The 21,471-nt window shown below is 47.3% G+C and overlaps 1 protein-coding gene across 3 annotated transcripts in view; it reads right to left on the bottom strand.

The window, feature by feature from the left end:
- Positions 1 to 21,471, bottom strand: part of LOC119461631 (proteoglycan 4-like) — a 67,618-nt gene that overhangs the window by 15,385 nt on the left and 30,762 nt on the right. For all 3 annotated transcript variants that reach the window (XM_037722993.2, XM_049671808.1, XM_037722994.2), the window contains 5 exons: positions 12,526 to 12,567; positions 10,854 to 11,420; positions 10,223 to 10,297; positions 9,520 to 9,594; positions 6,435 to 6,515 (listed from right to left, as the gene is read on the bottom strand). In XM_037722993.2, the coding sequence (XP_037578921.1) occupies positions 6,435 to 6,515; positions 9,520 to 9,594; positions 10,223 to 10,297; positions 10,854 to 11,420; positions 12,526 to 12,567 (840 nt within the window). The remainder of the gene's footprint in view (positions 1 to 6,434; positions 6,516 to 9,519; positions 9,595 to 10,222; positions 10,298 to 10,853; positions 11,421 to 12,525; positions 12,568 to 21,471) is intronic.

The following is a 21,471-nucleotide window of genomic DNA, read 5'->3' as shown; positions in this document are numbered from 1 at the left end:
AACAGGCGACATCACGTACAACATAATAAGCAGTGATATGCCGCAATATGCATGTATCCCGATATACCCTATACGAAAGCATCATCATCAAAGCATCCGTAATGATGACTCTTTGCAGCGTCTTTGCAACTTACTGTAAAGAAAGTAATGTGGACAGAAAGACATGCGAGAATAAACGCTTCCGTTATAAGTATCCGTTTCCACAGATCACATTTTGCAACAACAATTTTGTGGCCACAGCATATGTGGTTCATATGAACTGCACTACAGATCTAAACATACTCGAACCAATTTACACAAAAATGAGTGGGAAAGCCACGAAAAATGTTAGTTGAACTTGACTTTACCATATGACATACCTAATGTCCAGCTACGAAACATAGATGTACAAAATATGATCAAACGAAATTTGCATTGTGCAGTTTGATTTCTGCATTGCTACATACAGGTCACCGTATATCGCGCTTTAGCAATCTTGTTTTTGATTGATGGCTATTGTAACACTCATCTGGACAATAATTTAGTTTTATTAGGAATCCATATGTCGGTGTAACTTATTGGCTAATAGTCGCTAATCCTGCAGTCTACGCACTGTCCGTCGTTCTTCGTCAAAGATCTTGAGCAGCCCGAAAATTTTAAAATAGGACCGTTTTGAGTGGCAGAAATTCACGCGCGCACATTGACTGCCCTGCGTTACTCGCCGCCGAAGAATGGCTACAACGCGCAATGGCGTAAGAAAGCGTCCCCGGCACTCGGATTGCGCAACGCGAATGCCAATATCCTCGTTTCCGTGTGTCCTAGCGTCCGCTTGCGTAGATAATCACACAAGACAGAGAGGATGTGGCCCAGCGCGTGTTAACCGCGCCGAAGAATGAATATTAAAAGTAGGGGGCCTTAGGCTGGCCTGCCGCGGGGGAATTTCTCAACAGCCTTGCGAAAGCAGGATGATCTCGCTGCAACCGGCGGTTAGCGTCGCAAGCCGCGCACCGATATCACCACCGCCTGCTGTGGCGAGTTGCACGAGAGAGGCTGTACGACGCGGCAGACATCTACGCGATCGTCCTGGTTGTGCCGTCTAGGTCAAGCGAGCGGTTGCGACAATGCGCCCTTGCGCACTTGGAGAAACGGCAGTCAGCAAACAACACAGGAGGCGTTCGAAAAAGACAAAAAAGACAAAATTTATGTAACACACATCGCGACAAAGCGCAACCGATCTTCTTCGACACCGTAAGCGCGGACACATTGAACCAAGAAGGGTTCACAGCAACCAAGTGGCCGATGAGCCATAACATTGTTTAGCCTTTCCAGTTTTCCTCAGCTCAGGGGCACGTCCTCTTGAATTTATTCGTACTACTGAAACGATGGACCCCGTTTCGAGCGCGCTTAAGCTCTGCTGTAGAAACGCGTACTGCAGTGGCTCATTTATGACAGCCTGCTGCTTATCACCAGGTCGCGAGTTCACTTTTCGGCCACGGCTTCCCCATTCCTATCGAAGCGGAATTCAAAAACGCTCGTTTACCCAGCTTTCGGTGCAGGCTGAAAGACCCCGTAGTCATATTTAATAGGACGTTTACCAATACCGTGGTTCTCATCGTGGCCCTGACGGTTTCAGGCATTCCAAGCAATTAATTTGTGGAAACACTACTTTCTGAAAACATGGCCAACGGAAGTATTAGTACGTCGCGAAGCTAGCCATTTTTACCCATCCGATAGAGGGGTGATACTTTGTGTCTCGTCACTCAAGTATACTTACAGCCATTGTTCTATACCTGATAATTTTGTCGCTTTGCACTTGCATTTTGTATCGTTAGTCTTCCCTCTTAAGCTTCCAATATTCTTTGTGTTCATAGTAGTCAAAGATGTGAACATTTAGAACACTGCATGAACCGTGATTCCCGGCCCTGGCCCGGCAACTATAAATCTTTACCTGCCCAGTCCGAGCCCGGTCCCGTGACTCAAAGCGAGACCAGGGTCAGGCTGAGCACGGAAAATAATTTCACCTATTGACTCGACCTGGCCCGTGCGCAAGTCAGGCCCGACCGAGGCCCGAACGTGGCGTCGAGAGCAAGGTGTTTCTAATAGCAATAATCGATATTTCGTAATCGAGTAATTTATTTTACAACAAGGCCTCAAGGTGGAGAAAGATTACCGGGCATTACTAGGAGCGTTTATTAAACTACGGCTTCCTATACTTATTTTTCTGGAAATACCACGGTGTCAATCGTCTAGAGCGTTTTGGCGCAGATTTTGTAGCAGGCAGAATGATCTGTAGGACTCCTCACTTCAGTAGCATGCTGCCATAGCAAAAGAATCAGAGAATGAAAGCCAAATTTATTGTCTTTGTCGCAGGTGCAGTCGAACTTCTACAGGGTGTTTCAGTTAACTTAGGCCAAACTTAGGCCAAAAATACGCAAATGCTACATAGCTGAACAGAACCAAGTTAATGTTGTTTCTCGTGGCTTGGAGATATTCAAATTTTTGCATCCCGCCTCATTAGATAATTCGTCTAAATAATTAATCAATTTCTCAGGTATTAAAATTACATGAAAAGTGTGAATGAGAAAGTTGTAGAGCACCATGAAAAACTCCCGATACAGCTTTCTGTTGCTCGATACGTGCTACATGAAATTGCATTTCCGAGCGTGAAAGAAGCCTGCGAATACACGAAAAGTGCCTCGAGTGACCAGTCGCGCGGCATTCACTCACTCACTCACTCACTCACTCACTCACTCACTCACTCATGCCTCTAACACTGAAATAATTCAAACTGTGTGTTCTGGGTGGCATAATTTTCTGTACACCTCATAATGAAACGCTAAATTCAGTATAGTCAACAACAAACGCTTGATCCTTGCCTTTTCTTGTATGTTAGATGCGCTTTTATATAGTATGACATAAATTACGTTTACCTGATTATATATAGGCAATATTATTTGTGAAGATGCATCAAACATTCTATAAATAGCTATGGGAAGCTGTTGTCCGTGTCTCTATTAATAGCTTCGTTTTTAACGCACTAGACAAACGTGAATTGACCAACACGTTGGTGAAAATTACAGCAACAGGACACAACCAGATCCAAACATCAGGGTGCAAGCTCCATTATACATAACGTAATTTATTCAGCGTTGCCACAGTGTATACTCTTCCTGATTCAGGGAGCACACGAGATTATTCAATGAGAAGACGGCATGACGATTATACTACGCCAAGCCGTCTCGTACATACGTGAGTCTAATTAAGTATTACCATAACAATTCTTCTGCCTTTAATAGAGTTACTTCTCCTCTTAAAATATGTCGTTTTCTCCCGACTTGGAATACTTGATTAGCACCGCGAATTTCGTACGCCGGGACTTCTCCATAAACGTAGATCGTCGACGCTCACTGACACTCGGTGAATGGACACGAGATGCAGCCGATTAAGCGACTCTTGAACTGTCATGTTCCGCAAATCTGTCCTTACAGTCTTCACTGTCCACCGTTGTCAATAATTTGAGGAGTGTGTGAACTTTCTGGAGAAGGTCGCTCTGGCACATTCATCTAGAGCGTCCGTCGCGTAGCGTGTGTACTCTTCTTGCATGGCCTGCCATTTTGCCTTCCAGATCTAGCACTACCCTTTAGCACAAGGAAAGGTGTCATTCTCATGCCTTAGACGTGAAATTCAAAGGCCAGCTGCGTACATTTAACGTTACCCTTGGCAACGGTCCTTGGTAGGACATACTGCAAGCCCTGTATGGTATTGTGGTCCGGTGTGCGGTGGTTGGCGAAACGGCGCTCGAGGGAGGTTCACAGATTGTCGATACAGGAAATGTGCGAGGCTAACCTGTAGCGATCCTCTACAGAACTAAAAGAATAATTTGCCCTGTATTTGTGTGTGCCGACCGAGCACACATACCACTTTTCAATTCGCTCCGAACTCACTCGGTCACTCTGCGTGGATCTTAAACGGAATTTCCCTGCTTGCATAGGAAGGAAAAAAATCCGCGAAACTAACACTAGACACTATTGCCGCACTTGGAGCGACGACTAAAGCGATCATTTTTATGCCTGTCCATGAGAATATGTTGGAGAAATTTGTGTCTTTGCACGCAAACAGGAGTGTATCTCTTGCGGGAGATAAACGAGCGCAGCATTGCTTGTGTACTTGTATGTCCCGTTCGATTGCGAAAACGGGTAAATAGCTTTCATGTGGGGTGAAAGGGGGGGCCTCGCCGCTCCCTTGAGTAAATGTCTGCACAAAGTGTAGCCCCAGCCCCCCCCCCCCCCCCCCCGCCCCTTCTCCTTCCATACGTGGTTGTACAACTAAAAGGTGGCCATCACGGTACGCGGGCAGGGCTTGCAGGAGACGAACGAACAGATTTCGAGCTATTTTTTGGCATTCGTTTCGGAGCAGTTCGGTGACAGCGACGCCACTGAGCTACTCGGGGCCTCCCGATTGGGTGATTATGGTCAAAGGTAAGGGGTCATCCCCTGCCACGAAAACCGTAACTGTCTCGTTCAACACAGATCTGCCTAGGAGACTGCAGCACACGCCTTGTTTTAATGGATCTGTAGTTCCTGCAAATTTGAGCACTGTTCCGGCAGTCCCACGGAGCTCGCAGCTAATAGTCGAATAAGACTAACACATTAGTTAATGCGGCCACGCATAGAAGCAAGCTCTGCGTGTTCAGGCCGCGTCAAATGAGAATTGTGAGCCATGAAAGAGCCCTGGGAAAAAATGTTTCTCCAGTGAATCTGAGCTATTTGAGACCTTTCGTTTCTTTGAGCGCCACCAGCTTCCCCGAACGTTCCCGCACTTTGGAAGGCTGTCAATGCTCTTGCTTGAACAAAGAATGAATATTTATTATATTACATATATTACTGCAATTGTAAAATAACGTTTGGAATATGAAACATTAATGAATGCAAATAAAATCACCAAAAACTGATATAGATGCTTTACTAGAACATTTTCGAAGTCAGACGAAAAAAAAGGTAGCTAGAACGAGCGGCTAATTCACTTAATTCTCGCTCGTTACACAAAAAATCAAGCAGCTGCAAGAAAAACAAAACCGGTGTTCCAGATAAAGGTTCTCCGAGTGGCTTATCCGACATAAAAGCCATGCTTGTTCGTGATGAAATATCTGGAACATATATGTATACGCAACCTACGTGGAACCAGATTAAGAGTCTACCAAGGAACAAGCTCCACCAGACCCGAGCCCGCTGCCTCAAACCCCGACCCGGCCTGAAGCGTGATGCCTAGCCCGAAGCTTGAGGCCCAGCCCGAGGTCGCCATGACAGGTATTTACCCGGCTGGGCCGGGTTTTCGGGTAGGCCCGAGCCCGTGCAGTGCTCTATGAAGGGTATGAACTTTATAGCGCGCTTTTACAGCAGTTCTAATCATTGATAAAACAATAACGGTCCTATACCGCCTTCACATCGAATGATTTAGGCTGTTCTCTTTCTAACCCGGGGCATTTCCCTTGTATTAGAGTCGCACAAGTTGATATTTCCAAAAAATGGTTGAGTTCGTAACGCTCTTACAATTTCCAACTCGGGCGTGGGCTTCTCAAGCATAAGTGGGCTTCTCCAGCCCATATGAGAGAGAATTTACTACTATAAATTGAAATTAAAACTATCTATTGAAATTTCATACTCACCCGTGTACCGTGCATTGAGTGCATCTTGAAGAAACCGAGGAAGTTAATGCCGAGTCCCGCACTACGGCGTGCCTCATTATCATGTGGTGGTTTTTGGTACGTATAATCCTAGAAAACCCAGGCTTACGTTCCTATTCGCACGAGAGTGCATTGCCTGACAAAAATAGTGATAGGATTTTCGTACATCTTCCACGCTCCCGACAATTTAACTGATGCTAGAAATAGCGCAGAAATTTACTTACAGAGGCTATGCAATGTTGAAACTGAAAGTCGGGCTAGCATGTCGATTAAATATTAGCTGCAGCACAACAGGAAGAAAATGGACAGAAACAAAGTAAACACAGTGGTGACTCTCAACTGAATTTGATTTGAAGATGCGCCGAATTGAACGTTCCAAAAAGCTGCCCCTAGTCTAAGGCTAGGCGTGTTATGTAAACATTCTTGCAGAGGAGAAGAGTACAAGAATACTTGCATAAGACGTATAGCCTGAAACCAGTAGCAGTTTTTTAAAACCTGTAAGTGGGCACATGCGTGTAATTATGTCCTTTTTGTGTCGCCAAGTAAAATTCTGTCTCGAGACAGCGCATTGCGCTTACTTCTTTCCTGTACGTTGACTTTCAGTCCCGCCGTAAGTGACAATGAATCTTGTACCGGACAGACATTTAAAATTTTCTTACGACCACTCACCCGTTACAAAACATGCACATAATGTAGGTGAAGTTATCCTTATCAACACGGCAATGTAAATCTACGCAGCACAACAATATAAATGTTTCCTTAAGGGACTTACCAAAAATACGTCTCCTCGTCGTCGAAGGAACTGGAACGGAGGGGCCAGCAGTGTTGATGGCATTAAAAGACCTTTCGGCGACTGCAAATGAAGGTACACGTGAATCACGTTGAATGAAAGGCGGCGATAGGGAAGTGTCAGCGATAATTTCCAAAAAAAAGAAACTCTCATTTTTGAAGCATAACCTACTGAGACCTGAAGACAACTCAGGGACGTAAAAGCTTATAAAGTCTCTTTTTGTCACTGACTGGTATGCCATGAGCGGGAAAACCCATTTTTAGTTTAAATGTCGCTTTTAATGGCATAAGTAGCGTTTCTCTGTGTACGTGGACAAATTAACAGGCAACTAATACTTAATATTAACATTTCATAAAAAAACGTTCTCTTATTTGCATAACCACGCAGTTAAAGAACCATCATGTATGGTGTGCCGCCATGTTCACACTGCATCCTGGATTTTTAAGTGATTTCGTGGTAGACGGAATGCACTTCATCATGGCTGTTCGTCATGTGGCCCGACACAATGACTCGTATCAAATTAGTGCCAATTTTTGCGAATTCTGGCGGCAAGAGTATTGTTAAACCGTTTTGATGCAGTTCCACATGCATCAGACATCACATTTGAGGTGAATATGTTGTGAAATCCATGTTTTATAACATAACATTTAGGAGATGCTGGCGACACATAGTCCTGTCACGTAAGCACATTTAAGTCAGGACGCAGAAGAAAACGTGGAAGATGTTATAGCAGTCATGCACAGAATGCAATAACGTCAGGCCTAATAAAACATACAATGATCCTACAATATATTGTAAAAAGTGGCACTTCTATTTCTCTCCGAGGAGCATGTACGATATTCTGCGATTCCAAGTGAGCTCTTCAAACTATTGACTGCATTGTCAGACCCAGCCCGTACTATTCAATGGATGGATGGGTGGATGGATGAAGAACTTTATTAGGGTCCTTTAGGGCGCGCGCTAGCGCGCAGCGGGCCGCTCAATGGCTATAGAAATTACAGAGCATCTTCATCATGCAAATAGAAATGGCCATAATATCACCTTCTGAGTGGATACCTTCACACTGTGGCGTGATAGGGAACAAACAGGCAGACGGTGAAGCGAAAACTGCTTTGAATAATGCTTCACAACTACGCATTCCGTTCTCACGAACATACGCAAACGCCCTACTTCGTTGGGTAATACGCAACCGTACGTTGGAGCACTGGACCCAACCGGATCGACAACACAAGGGAGTGCATAAATATAACTAGGAATTCGCATTTACCAAGCGTTATATACATATGATAGGTTGCATTGATGCTAGCCGAAATTGTGAATAGTGTCAGATACCAGAAACACTTGGCCATATACTTTGCGTATGTCCTGTGTACGCGCAAAAACTACAGACACTGGTCAATTCCATTGCAAACGTCGCTATCGGACGAGTGTATTTTGAGGTCCTTTTGAAGCCACTGGGCTGGACGCACGACTTTCGAGATGCCGCAATATAGATGAACTTGTATATACGCAGCACTTTTCCTCATCCTCCCTTCGTAGAGTAGCAGGCCAAAGCAACTTATAGCTCAAGCCAGCCTCTCTGCCTTTCCGTACATAAATTTCTCTCTCTCTCTCTCAACCCAATATTTACTGAGGATGCTTACTGTGCGCACAAATCAGAAGTGTTTGATCAGTGTACGTGCTGCTTCAATTGTGTTTGTTTTTTTTTTTTTTTGAAGGCGAAGCTTTCTCTCCCATTTCCGCCCCGACCCCCTGCATACTTTTCGGGTTCTGGCTTCCTCCACGAGCCGTTACCGAACATAGTGCGAACAAGCACCGCACATAGGACAAATAAGCACCGGATATACTGCGAACCGAGGCGGCAGGTGATGCACAGGTGATGCAACGCCAACATTCCGTCGCCGCTCTGCCGTTGTCGTCATTCCTCATTTCGTCGCCTTCACGCCATTGTGATTATTCTTCCATTGCCATGTCGCCGTCCTCCTTGCGTCGGCAAACGCGCTGTCAAATCGGCGCCATCACGCCGCCATCTTCTAGTCATCGCCGTCGTCACACCGTCATAGCAGAACAAACGTCCAAATTGAACAGATTTTCACCGGGAACGACCACTTTAAAACAAAAAGATGTGGCTCTCTACCTTACGCACCCCACGCACGATAACGACAGAATGACGACGATGGAATTGATGACAGCAGCATGGCAACAATGGTACGACGACACTGAAACAGTATACTACAATACGAGGACGATGGAACGACTAAGACTACGATGTAAGGACTACAATGGCATTACGACAATGGCATGACGAAGTTTGAGCGACGGCGACAGCGTTACGATGATGGCATGAAAAACGACGGGATGGCGACGCTCGAATGATGGCGATGGCATGATGACGACGACGTTATGGCAATGGTGTGCTTTTGCTGCAATTCTCCGCGCTTACGTGCATCAGCTGCCTCCTCAAGCCACATTCAGTTTGCTTGTGCTAGTTAGTGCTATGTCCGGTACCAGCCAATCGTGCAAGACAGCAGCCAGTGCCAATCAGCCATCAGCGAGAACCCGTAAAAAAAGGGGCGAGGGAGGAGAAAGAGTCCAAGAAAGCTTTGCTTTCAAAAATCTAGTATACGGGGCGCAGTATTCGCTCGGTTTCTGGACGTCAATAAAGTCAGTCGTGAGTTTTGCTAAGTAGCAGTCAAACGATTTAAGTGATGGTGAAGCGTCACACTGATATGTGCTTATAATCAATCGGAATAGTTAGTTTCTTTTATTCTCGGCTTAGTACGGCAAGATTTTTGCAACATCCTACCACCTCTCTGCTTAGAATGAATGAAAGGAATGAAAAACTGGCGGACCTTACTTTAAACCCTAACATAGAGTGTCACGTGGGCTCCTATGGTTGTTTATTTATACAAAATACCCCTAAAGGCCCTCGCAACCGAGGGTATTACAGTTGTTACAAGTTGTTACTCCACATTAACCAGTAACGTCCCCACTTTGTACATAGCGACCGCTACCTTGCCGACTAACTGACTTAAAGACCATAAGATATCATAATAAAGGGGCTTACCCTGCGGAGGTGGTGTAGGGTTTATAGGGAAAAATGGAGTTGGTTGCCGCGTTGTAACAACTGGACTTGGCGGACCTGAAAGAAAAGTAATTTTGTTACTTTTAGTGCGGATGCGTCACTGCCTATATCATTAAGAATGGTGTTCTCAAATGGCGTGCCATTGACGCCCCCTTTCCCTTTCTTGTGTTAGAATCTGCGAAAGAGCGATGCTTTACCTGCACACCCTTAAGTATTATCTTCTTATTTTTCTGGGTTTAAGTAGGAAAATAAGTTACCGATTTCTGACCACTAAACAACATTTAAATGAGTGAACGTGTGCATTTATCACTCGGTCAAACAGGTGAACTGACAAATACGAATTGTCTGTAATTTAGAACTAACTACGCAGAATGAAATAAGTGGTGGTCGCGCTTGTGCCTGCCGATAGGCGAGTAAAGTAGATTAATAGATGGTGACGTACGTTTGACCCATTCCTCGCCCACATAACAGCTATTATTTGCACAAGAAGCCAGTTACAATACAACAGAAATGGCTTGTTAGACGTGTTCAAATGTGTTCCTTTGAACTAAGCTTTCATCTAACGTTTTCTCACAGTAATTGCACACGCACGAAATCGCCTAGTGGCTTCTTTCGCAGAGTTCAGTTGTATACAAGAGCTGTGAAGCACAAGCGAAGCTCATATCGTAAAGCAATAACAACTCACGTTGGGATGGTGGAGACGTGATGATGGGGAAAAATGGTGTCGGTTGTCTCCCACTGGAAAGTGTGTTCTGCGAAGCTGAGAAACACGAATATAGCATTACTTTGGTTAGGTTCTTTGGTGATTGATGTGCCACGTCAGTCTCCAGATTTGTAAGTAATGAAAACATCACGACAGCATATAGTATATGCTAAGGCTGCTAGTTTTACTTTGCTCTCTCGCAAGACGAATATTGTTTTCCCTTCTTCCACCGAAAAATACCATCAATACGAAATAAAATTTCATCACACTGCTTTAGGTGAGCTTCGATATTTGACGTTACGTAGTAAAGCGCTGTCATTAAGAGGCAGTGATTTCTTACTGGTCCGCAAAGCGCTGATAAGCTACCCTTCAACGTTGCTACTTGCACGAAAACAAAATTTCAATTTAAATATGCAATTTACAAATTCAGTGCATGCAAGGAGACGCGGATCTTACCGAGAGCGCTCAGTGCGCCTTATGTAAGAATTCGACTTCCCGCTTCGATGCGTCCGTTAGCTGTGCTAGACATGGGAACTGCAGCTGTTTTGCAGATGAACTCTCGGGCACCGCGCTATGCCTTTGTTAACAGCGATAGAAGTTCACTTGTACGTACTGCCCGGCCGGAAAGCAAGCCTTGGAGTAGGTGGAAGCTCCTGCCGAATCGTAGGTCTCAAGGATGGCGCAGGCCTCGGCACTGTAGGCCTCTGCGCCGCGGGTCTCTGTGTCGTCGGCCTTCGTGTTGTGGGCCTCGGCGTCGTCGGGATCGGCACCGTCGGTCTCGGAGTCGTCTGCCTTGGTGTCGTTAACCGCAATGTCGTGGGTCTTGGTGTCGTCGGCCTCTCTGTCGTGGGCCTCTGTGTCGTAGGCCTCTGTGTCGTAGGCCTCTGTGTCGTAGGCCTTTGTGTCGTAGGTCTTTGTGTCGTAGGCCTTTGCGTCGTGGGCCTTTGTGTCGTAGGCCTTTGCGTCGTAGGCCTCTGAGTTGTAAACTTCTCAGTCGTAGGCCGCTGAGTAGTAGGTCTTAATGTTACAGGTCTCAGGGTCGTCGTCCGCTGCGTCACCGGTCTGAAGTTCGTCGGCCTTTGCGTTACTGGCTGAGGTGTGGTTGGTGCGAACGTCGGAGGCCGGAATGGTGCTGGTGGCCGCGGTGGTGGCGGCGGTGGCGGTGGCGCGAGCCCTGGAACTGATCGGAGCAAGAATTGGAACCAGAAGCAACGAAGTGAATTAATAATTTAGCTATTGGAGACTCGTTCGGCGTGCGGCAGGGCTAAACTGAAGATAACAGCGTTGGCTGTCGATGATATTGTTATAGAGAAGGACAGAGGCGATAATTAAAGTTCAAGTACGCCTAAATACAAGCCAACACATAGAATAAATAACGCTGTTTTTTCTAGCTATTAGTGTACCTAAATAAACAGTGATTATTTCTGTAAGCCCCTAGTGGCAATGTTCCAAATTGTAACCAGTGATGTATATGAATAAAATACCAGAAGATGAGGCGCTGAACGAGTTGTTGGTGTAATTGCTATCACTTGTGCCTGTGGCTGATATCTGTTACATGTGTAGAGATGCACTCTAGTTTAAATAATTAGAGCGTAGAGCACTGCAGCGAGAGGTTACACAGCTCAGGCAACACAGGCACACGGCTTCGACCAACTCGTCGTCGTCGTCTTTCTCGAAGCAGCGCATACTGCTCGTTCTTCTTCAGTACAAATGTATTACTCCCAAGTATCGAGGAAATGACTGGAAACTAGATGATAGATAACAGGCTGCTTAAAGTCATAATGTTGTCGACTCTGCTTCTTTGATCTTATCGTTTCGCAGATACACTTTATCGTCATGCTCACAACTTATAGTTTAAAGGCAGATGCGCTAAAAGCTCATCTAAATAGCATAAATTAAGGAATGCTTTCTTTAAGACAAAATCTTTCTGTTTTTATCAGCTCCAGTTCTCGAAGATTATTGCCATCAAATAACGCGGCAGGATCGTAAATAAAAGGAGCCTAATTGGTGAGGTTTAGTCAGGTAATTCATTTTTTAATTGTTCCACAATGTTTTCAAACGTCACATGCCCAGTAAAGAGCGTTTGCCGTGGACACTGCGGTCTCCAAAACACATCTTTAAATATTTCCGAGTATGCTGGGAATGATAACTACCAAGCCTTTGTTGAAAGTAACTCAAGCAGAATGGAAGGCTTTCTAAATGTCGAAACAAAGATGAAAATGTGACGAGAAAGCCCATCCGCAAGAAAACAATAGTTGAAACAAAATATTCGCTCGGTCACTTACCTGTGGGTACGAGCACTCGAGGTGCCGCCGTCGGCCGCGGAGCTGAAACAGAGGCATGATATAGGCGTGAGCTGAAGTAAATAAGCCGGTATCAATTGATTTTGCAGTTTAACCGTGTTATATCAAACGCACATGTGCTAAGAATAGTTTGATATAACAAGTAATTCGATATACATAAACTTGCTTGCTATGAATTTCCACAAAATTTTGCGATGCGTTCGTTATGCAAAGATTTGTTATTTGAGGGCGGAGAAAACAAGCACCTGCTTATTGGTAAATGTATTCTCTACTGTGCTGTCTATCAGCTGCGCCCTGGAACTCTATCCGGCCCTGTCGCCAGCGAAAGCGCTAAACTGAAATAAAATAAAATGAAATAGATGGCAGAGGCTTTGCGCAGGTTGCCCATCTTTCGGTTTTCTCGCAACCACCGTTGTCCGTTATAATGTCAATGCTCAGCCGCAGCTAGCCCAACTTCGCACTCTGGTGCAAATTTAGTGTGCTATGAATCGCTACATGCCGCAGTCACTCAGTGGCTATGACGTTGACTTTCTGAGTACGAGGTAGTGGTTTTGGTTCCCGGACGCGGCGGTCGCATTTTAATGATGTAAAACATGCAAGAACGCTCTTGTACTTAGAGACACGTTAACGAACCCTGTGTGGTCAACGTTAACTCGGATCCTTATAACGGCGTCACGATGAAAACACTGCAGTTCCGGGACGTGAAACCCTACAATTTAACTATGACTCGCCGGCTACCAGCGGCTAAGTACACGCACTCTACACACAATGGACCTTTCCAGAAATCGCAGCGCCGCGCTTTTACCCTAGCGGATCGACGCAAGGCACCGTGGGAAGCCAGAGCGCCGCTGGCGTGTCGTCGGCTCGCCTCGTTTGCAGCTCGCGGGCGTGCGGGCGGTCGAGTGGAGTAATTTTGCAGGAACAGCGTTTTTTTGTGCCTTTACTTCAAACTTTGCTGACAGAAGAGGCGTGCCAAAGCAACATGGATAACAACCAGCAGGTAGTAAGTGTTGTACGTTCATTTATAATATGATATTATGCAGAGATATGTGCTAGATAAAGTGCTCGTTAAATAGGAAACTTCAGGCGGCTGCGAGTGCATTTGCGTGCTGTGATCATTTGGTTTGATACGCTTCGTTTGTCGTGCTTCCTGGTGTGGGTATTCTCATTCATTTTATTGCAAACGTACGGATGCGCAGATACTTTGTGGCCAGGCAAAACGTTGTATAGATAAGGTGTTGGCGCGCGCTAAACAGAACCGTGTTTTGCACGTCACACTGCCACTGGGAAAAGCGCACCGAGGGGTTTGAGGCCGACTGCATTGTGCACATCGAGCAACTAATACGGCTGTCTCGAATGGTGCGTCTTAACTTATTTTCATGCGCGACGCCGCATGCAGTAGAGGCACCCATCAACACATGCGTAGGTTGGACGTAATGTGACGGTGGGTACGGATCGCTTAATGAAGGCGTCATCGCAAACATGCGGCTATTATATATTGCCACTGCGTTTCTTGCATTATATATATATATATATATATATATATATATATATATATATATATATATATATTGTGATGAACAGAGACAGCACCCGTTCCTGGTCCGGCTGTTCTATTCTCTGCCTCGTCGTTTTCCTCTCTCTGTGCGCGCCCGCAGTCCGAGCGCCCGCACCTAGGTGCGTCTTTTTCTTCCTTACACTCGGCCACGCTGCTGAAGGCAGCTCTGGCGGCTGTGAATGCTGGAAAATCGCTGCATAGTCATCGTCGGAAGCAGTCATTGTTGAGACCGTCCAGCGCGCAATCAGCTCCTCGGGGGGTCGGCACTGACTGTTGCGCTCTGGTCATACGTCTCGTCGACGACCATCCTGTCGCAGTTGGGCACGTAGGGCTAGAGATCCTGCACGATGAGCAGCCACTCTGCTCAGCCGTGGCGTGCCCCCTCGCAACGCTGCCGCAAACTGATCGACGCCCGCTGTTGCGCTCGAATCAGCCGCGACCGAAGAAAAATCGCGACCAATGCGCGACTGGTCTTTCGTGCGTCTCGTCCGCGGTCCCGCGCGTCTTGTGCGCCTATCGCGTACGGGCAGGTCTTTGATGATAATGCCCCCCAACTCGGCCATCGGCTGCGTAGACATGCAGACATGTGGCTCCGACGAGTCAGGAAGCATGTCCTGCCATAATCCATGGACTGGTCGGGCTCTCGGAGTGGTACCGTCGGCGCCTCCATGCGCCCCTACGTTGAAGTGGTTGAGAGCCGTTTCACTGTATGCTTTGGACCGAAAGTGGTCTTGGTCACTGAAAGCGATGGTACGGTGTCGGAAGCCGCCGCAGATTCGAGGAGCCATGGTGGTGGAAATGGCTCTCGTTCTGGGTCTACAGCGGGGCAGGTGGCGGAGCAATCTGCCAAAACCTTCCCGGGTGCAGCTACAGCAGCAATATGCTGCGGATTCCGAGCTATGCACGGTTTTCGTCGCAGCAGCTCAGCCGGCGTAGACTGCCGCGTGAAAGTAGCAGCGGTGACTTTCTGCGTGCTCAGAGGTTGTGGTGGAGCCAATGATGCTGGTTTGGGATCTGCCGCTCGGTGTGACTCGGGGAGGGAGCGGTAGTCGCCGTGCGCTTCCCACCATCTGCGATGGGGCCCGCGACGACACTCGGGGAGCCGGCTTCTGCGGCGGGGCAGCCTGCGGGCCTCCCTGGCGAGGCGTTACTGGGCACGACTGGTGCGTCAAAGTGGTGCTCCTGAGGAGATCCGGCCGTAGAACACTGCTGGCCGGGCTCGACGCAGGCATACGTGAGGGGGCCGAAATCAGCGATCAGAGCTGCACTCCATTCAGGCCACGACCCAAGTTTAATGCCTGCGTAGTTGTCCCATGCTTTGGCGGCACCGCAGAGTCGTTTCGCGGCAACCAGCCATCTTGTGTGGTCTGGCCAGGCATGACGATCACCCAGGGCATTGATGTTTCGAACCCAAAGGATGACGTCGTCTTGAAAGCCGCAAAACGTCGGTATGTCCACGAACGCCGGCTGCAGGGAAGCGTGGACGGCGTTCCCAGGCAGGACGCAACCGCTGACGGATACGAAGGCGGTCGTCATACTCTGGAGCTGTTGTGTCAGCTCGGCGATGGCGTGGACGAGGGCATCGGTATATCCCTGTCCGAGAGCCACCGAGGAGGCTTCGACGCCATCCCCGGACGGTGCAGTGGGTATTGCGACGGTGGTAGAGTGGCGGGCTCCATACCGAAGGAAGCGTGGACGGCGTTCTTGGGAAGTAGGAACCCGGCACGCCGAGGAACCGTGCGAGGAACACTTAAGGTGGAAACGCCTTAAGGCGGGTTCATTGTAGACTGCGCCATTTTGATGAACAGAGACACAGAGACAGCACCCGTTCCTGGTCCGGCTGTTCTATTCTCTGCCTCGTCGTCTTCCTCTCTCTATGCGCACCCGCAGTCCGAGCGCCCACGCCTAGGTGCGTCTTTTTCTTCATTACAATATATATATATATATATATATATATATATATAAAAGCATGTGTTGCCGCCGATGGTGGTGCTATGTAGCTCGGCTACTGGCCCCACAAGATGCGGGTTCGACCCGGGCCGCAGCGTCCGCATTTCGATGGCACATTTCGAACGCTAGAGGCCATGTACCGCGCGATGTCGGTGCACGTTACAGAACCCAAGGTGGGTGAAATTTCCCGAGCCCTTCAACGCGGTGCGCCTCATAGTCATATATGGTGGTTTTCGCACGTAAAACCGCACACTAACCTATTGTTGCGGGGAAAGAGTGGTTTAAATTATATTTACAGAATACTTACAAAGCGCCCATTGGCATACAAGGCATACAAGATGCAACACCAGTCCGCGCGACATCAGACAGCGTCCTCGTCTTCTGTACTGTCCTCAGCGTTGTCTCGAGCATTGCTTAGTAACATGACCCCCGGCGGTGAAGGCGCCGTCCCGGTGCTTGCGAGTACGCCCAAGAGGTATCGCTTAAGGCGTGTGACGTGGACGACATCGGTGGATGGTCGAGACAAGGTGGAATCGAGGGCCATGATTTCAAGGGCCATGGTCACGTGGCGCAAGACCCGGTACGTCGAGAGTAAGGCAAACTCAACTGTTCGCAAAGGCCAACTTGCCGTGACGGTGTCCAAAGAAGGACCCTATCACCAGGGTTGAAGTGGGCATCGTGGTGGCGGGCATAATAGAAGCGTCGTTGCTTTTCCTGCGAAGCGGTAAGGCGCAGGAGTGTAATCTGGCGGGCCTCGACAGCTCGGAAGATCGCGTCAGGGGCCTATTTTGACGACGAGTCAAGAACGGCGGGAAGCAGGGTGTCAAATGGCAGCGTGGTATTTCTTCCATACAACAAATAAAACGAAAAAAACCCGCAGAGTCATGTCGGGAGGAATTACAGGCAAATGTTACGACGGGCAGAGCGGCATCCCAGTCATGATGGTCGGCGGAAACATACATAGCAAGCACGTCTTTGATAGTTCTATTAAGACGCTCTGTGAGGCCGTTGGTCTGAGGGTGGTACGCCGTTGTCAACTTGTGTTTTGTAGCGCAGGAGTGAGGTCCTGGACAACCTTCGATATGAAATAGCGGCCCCGGCCTGTGAGGAGCTGTCGAGGAGCGCCGTGGTGAAGTATAACGTCTTCGAGCAGGAAATCGGCAACGTCGGTTGCGCAGCTGGTTGGAAGCGCCCGAGTGATCGCGTACCGGGTCATGCAGTCAGTAGCGACTGCTATTCGCTCATTTCCGCAGACAGAGAGCAGGAAAGGGCCAAGAAGGTGAAGACCAACCCTAAAGAATGGCTCCGATGGTACGTCAAGGGGTTGAAGGCGGCCAGCTGGGAGTACTGCGGTTCTCTTGTGACGCTGGCATTGTTCACAGGAAGCGACGTAACGGCAGACGGAACGGTAAATTCCGGGCCAAAGAAACCATGTCAAACACGGTCATACGTCCTAGAGACTCCGAGGTGACCCGCGGTAGGAGTGTCATGTAGCTGTGTAAGGACAGTTTGACGCATGTGTGCAGGAATAACCAAGAGCTGTTCAGGACCGTCAAGGTGTATGTTGTACCGGTACAAGACGCCATCCCGCCGCACAAACGTACGCAGAGAAGGGGAAGGTGTCTCAGAAGTCAGCCGGCGAATGACGCCTCGCAAGTAGGGGTCACAGCGTTGCTCAATATGTTCTTTCCTGTTTTCTTGTAAACAATTTCTCTTCGCGGTTTGGAAAGGGGCATTACAGAAAAAGCTTGTTTTACGTTGCTTCGAGCGAAATGCAAGAAACGCAGCGCCATATATTATCACCGCATGTTTGCGATTATGCCTTCATTACGCGTTCCATACCGGCCGTCGCATTACGTCCAACCTACGCATATGTTGATGGGTTCTTCTACTACTGGCAGCGTCACGCGTGATAAGTAGTTAGGACGCACCATTCCAGAAAGCCGTATTAGCTGCTCGATGTGCACAACACAGTTGGCCTCACAGCCTTTGGTGCGCTTTTCACAGTCGCAGTGTGACGTGCGAAACGCATTTCAGTTTAGCGCGCGCCTTGTACAGCCGCGAGTAATAGTTTGGAGACCACGGCATCAGCAAAACATTTAAATATATTCAAGCGCAGCTTCGCGGCCTCGAATAGGATTAATACGCTGTATTGGTAAAACACGTGCACGTAGGCGTTCGATTTTGATTTCAGCCGGAATCCAGGCTGCGAAGAAAAATAAAATGAAATCGTGGCACCTTTGGTCCACAAACTTTTTCTCGTGACGGTACAACGTGTTGCCGGGCCACAATCTATCTGCTCATCCGTACGTTTGCAATAAAACTAATGAGAAGATTATACCCACACCAGGAAGCACAATAAACGAAGCGTATAGTGGACCAAATGCCCTCGCAGCCACCAAAAGCTTCCTATTCAAAAAGCACTTTATCTAGTACACATCGTTACTTAATATTATATCATCAATGAACGTACAACGCCTGCTGGCTGTTATCCATGTTGCTTTGGTACGCCTCTTCTGTCCGCAAAGTTTGAAGCAGTCACAAAAAGCGGTCTTCCTGCCATATTACTGCACTCGACCGCCTGCACGCCCGCGAGCTGCAAACAAGGCGAGCCGACGACACACCAGCGGTGGTCCGGCTTCCCACAGTGCATTGCGCCCGCCGCAGTGGGCGCGCGTGAATTTCTGGAAAGGTCCATACGCCTTCGAGGCATCTCACAGAACGAAACACCAGAAAATTTCTGCCGTTAGCATTCTTCAGGAAAAGGAAGAGACGATGCATTCATCCGCAACATCCAATTCTCAAGTCGCCTTTTTTTTTCTGACGCCGCTTCGTCGGCATGATTGACACACCTTCAGTGCCCGGAGACTCGCACCAGATCTTCAAGCGACATTTCCAAACGTCACCCTAAAGCTTCTCAAAGAGCGTTATCAAGCACTGACCAAGAGCTGCAAGTTACCTCAGGGAGCGCGTGTATACAGTTCAACTTATATGCAGTGCGATGTGCTCCCGAATCACTCGCGTCTGCACGCTGCCCAATCTCAGACGATTAGCAACGCTTACGGGCCCCTCTTACAAAAATTATTTAGGAAGTGCAAAGACAGAGTGTAGTCGTTTTTATTTAACGTGTAGAAATGTCTATAGCTACACTAGGAACATATAGCCTCACGCGTTTAAGATTCTACAGATATTATTGAATTGACCACTTTGGGCGTGGATCTACCACAAATGGGGGAAATCAAACAAGCTCAGTCGTATTTGTCTCTGGGCCATCTGCACAGTTTAAGCAGAAAGATGTGATAAGTCCCTAAGGAGTTTACGAAAAAAGTACGTAGACTGTCAAAGGGCTGTGTCAATTTGTTTATGTACAGTGCGGTCCATGGTCAAATGGAACACTCAGATATGCGCCTTTCAAATTGCTGGCACCCTAGCTGCAAGTGGCTGAGGAAGCATGTCTGAGGACTACACAGGTGCTTCGAAAGGAATAAGATCCACCAACTACAAGTTGTGTGATGAAATTTTATTGTGCTCTTGCGAGAGAGGAAAATCCAGACATGCACTGCACTCCCGTGTTACCTTTAAGAGTGGGCCCCTCTGTACTTACTTCTGTCGCGTGCTCTCCGTACCCACCCCTCATTAAGCCAAATTAACAAAATAAAGCTGTGTCCTCCTCCTCCTCCGAGCGTCAGTTTATTTTTATACATTTAAGCACAACTTTCCTGAATTCCCTTTTTGTCAATTTTGTGTCAAGTTCTGAGCACAGGAGCACGCCTCCAAGGGGTCGTGTCACAAAGAAAGCAAGCTATAGGCTCAATACTGCGAGCTTTGTCATCGTTAGTCAATGCGACGATTACCTCAACGCTTTAGGCTGATGACAGAACACACGCAGTTATTAGGAGCTATTAAACTTTCCTATGGTCATGGCGTCAGCTGTCTTCTGAGCTTCCTTTCTGCCTTACAAAAACTGTGCACTTCGCAGCTGGTCCTCGATTCTATTGTTCTGACGTCGTGAGTCTCTGACGCAACAATTATATGGCTTCATTGTGGGGCGGTAATATGAGCGTTAAAGGCTGTTTGTTTTCGAGCTCACGCTAGCACTTTCCCCAGCTCTACAATGGTGGGATTCCCTGGCGTCAGTTCTGAGAATATTTTAGCAGACTCTTGAAAATATTCATGATTTATAACAATTTTGTGGGGGAAACTATTCTTTGTCTATTGATGATTTAATAGTAACTCATTTATTGCATCCGGAGCATCTAAAAAGCGGCGCTGTACTTTAACACCTCAGGTATTCGAAATAATGATGGAGCCCGTTCAGTCGACTAAGAAGCAGTCAGAAGTAGTTCATGAAATCTCGCCCTAATTTTCTATTTGACGTGCACTGTACATAATAAGAGATCCGCTAGTTAAGAATTTTGCCTGCTGTGAATCATCACTTATAGCAATCACGTAATAACAGGGTGTACTACAGGTTATGATATTGACGCCACAAACGAACCTCCCGATTTCGATATTTCAAATAATGCCTCCAGCACGCGGTGGCCATGCATGGTAATATATCTCGGTGCATGGATCCAAAGATAAATTCTTGACGCATGCATGTTTTACAAGTAATTCTTTTCAGCAGCGATTCTGTTTTCGAGGCATAACTTTGAAATGCACACTTGCAGGCGCCGCGCCCAAAATTTGCGCTCTTTTTATACAAAAGGTTCACTGTAGCGGTGCGAATTTGTTATCCACATATATCGTTTTGCTACAAGCACTCTTCCAGGTTATCGACAGCATTCAAGTGGATTTGTTTGCTATGAGCATGCTTTTGTTAACATAGAGGTGACACTCGGGTAAAGTGGCACTTTGTTTTGTGCAATGATTACTGGCACTCACGTAAGACGCACAAGCACACACACACACACACACACTCGCACGCACATATACCGTGTGACGATGCTGTGATCACCGCACTGAGCCGACATAAAGATCACAGGGAATTAAGACTTTTAGCATTTTTAGTGCACTGCACACAGACGGCAGATAACAGGTAGGGAGCACAATGTCTCTGCAAAGCTTTATGTCCAGTCCACATGCGAACGCATTGGCCTCAGAAATTTTCCTGCGAAGGATACATTCTTCAAGAAAATGTACAATCGTAAGGTCCTCTTGGGCTACAGCTACAAAGGTCAACGTTTGACTTAATTATCGTTTTTTCGTTCAAGGCATACATCCTGCTCGATAACCTTTGTTAGCTTCCTAAAGATAGCGTGCATCTTGCAGGTGGTCAACAAATTTAGAAATATGCGGATGATGTAGCCGTATCCATTTTTGCAAAAAAAACGTACTTCTTCAGCCAATCTGGCTGTACATACCGCTCGGTTTGCAACTTAAATTCAATAAAACGTACGACCATCTATGTAGATAAATTA

This window comes from Dermacentor silvarum, chromosome 8 (genome assembly GCF_013339745.2).
Source record: "Dermacentor silvarum isolate Dsil-2018 chromosome 8, BIME_Dsil_1.4, whole genome shotgun sequence".
Classification (NCBI taxonomy): Eukaryota; Metazoa; Arthropoda; class Arachnida; order Ixodida; family Ixodidae; genus Dermacentor; species Dermacentor silvarum.
Note: the sequence above shows the minus strand (reverse complement) of the source record. Positions and strands in the feature narration are given on the sequence as shown.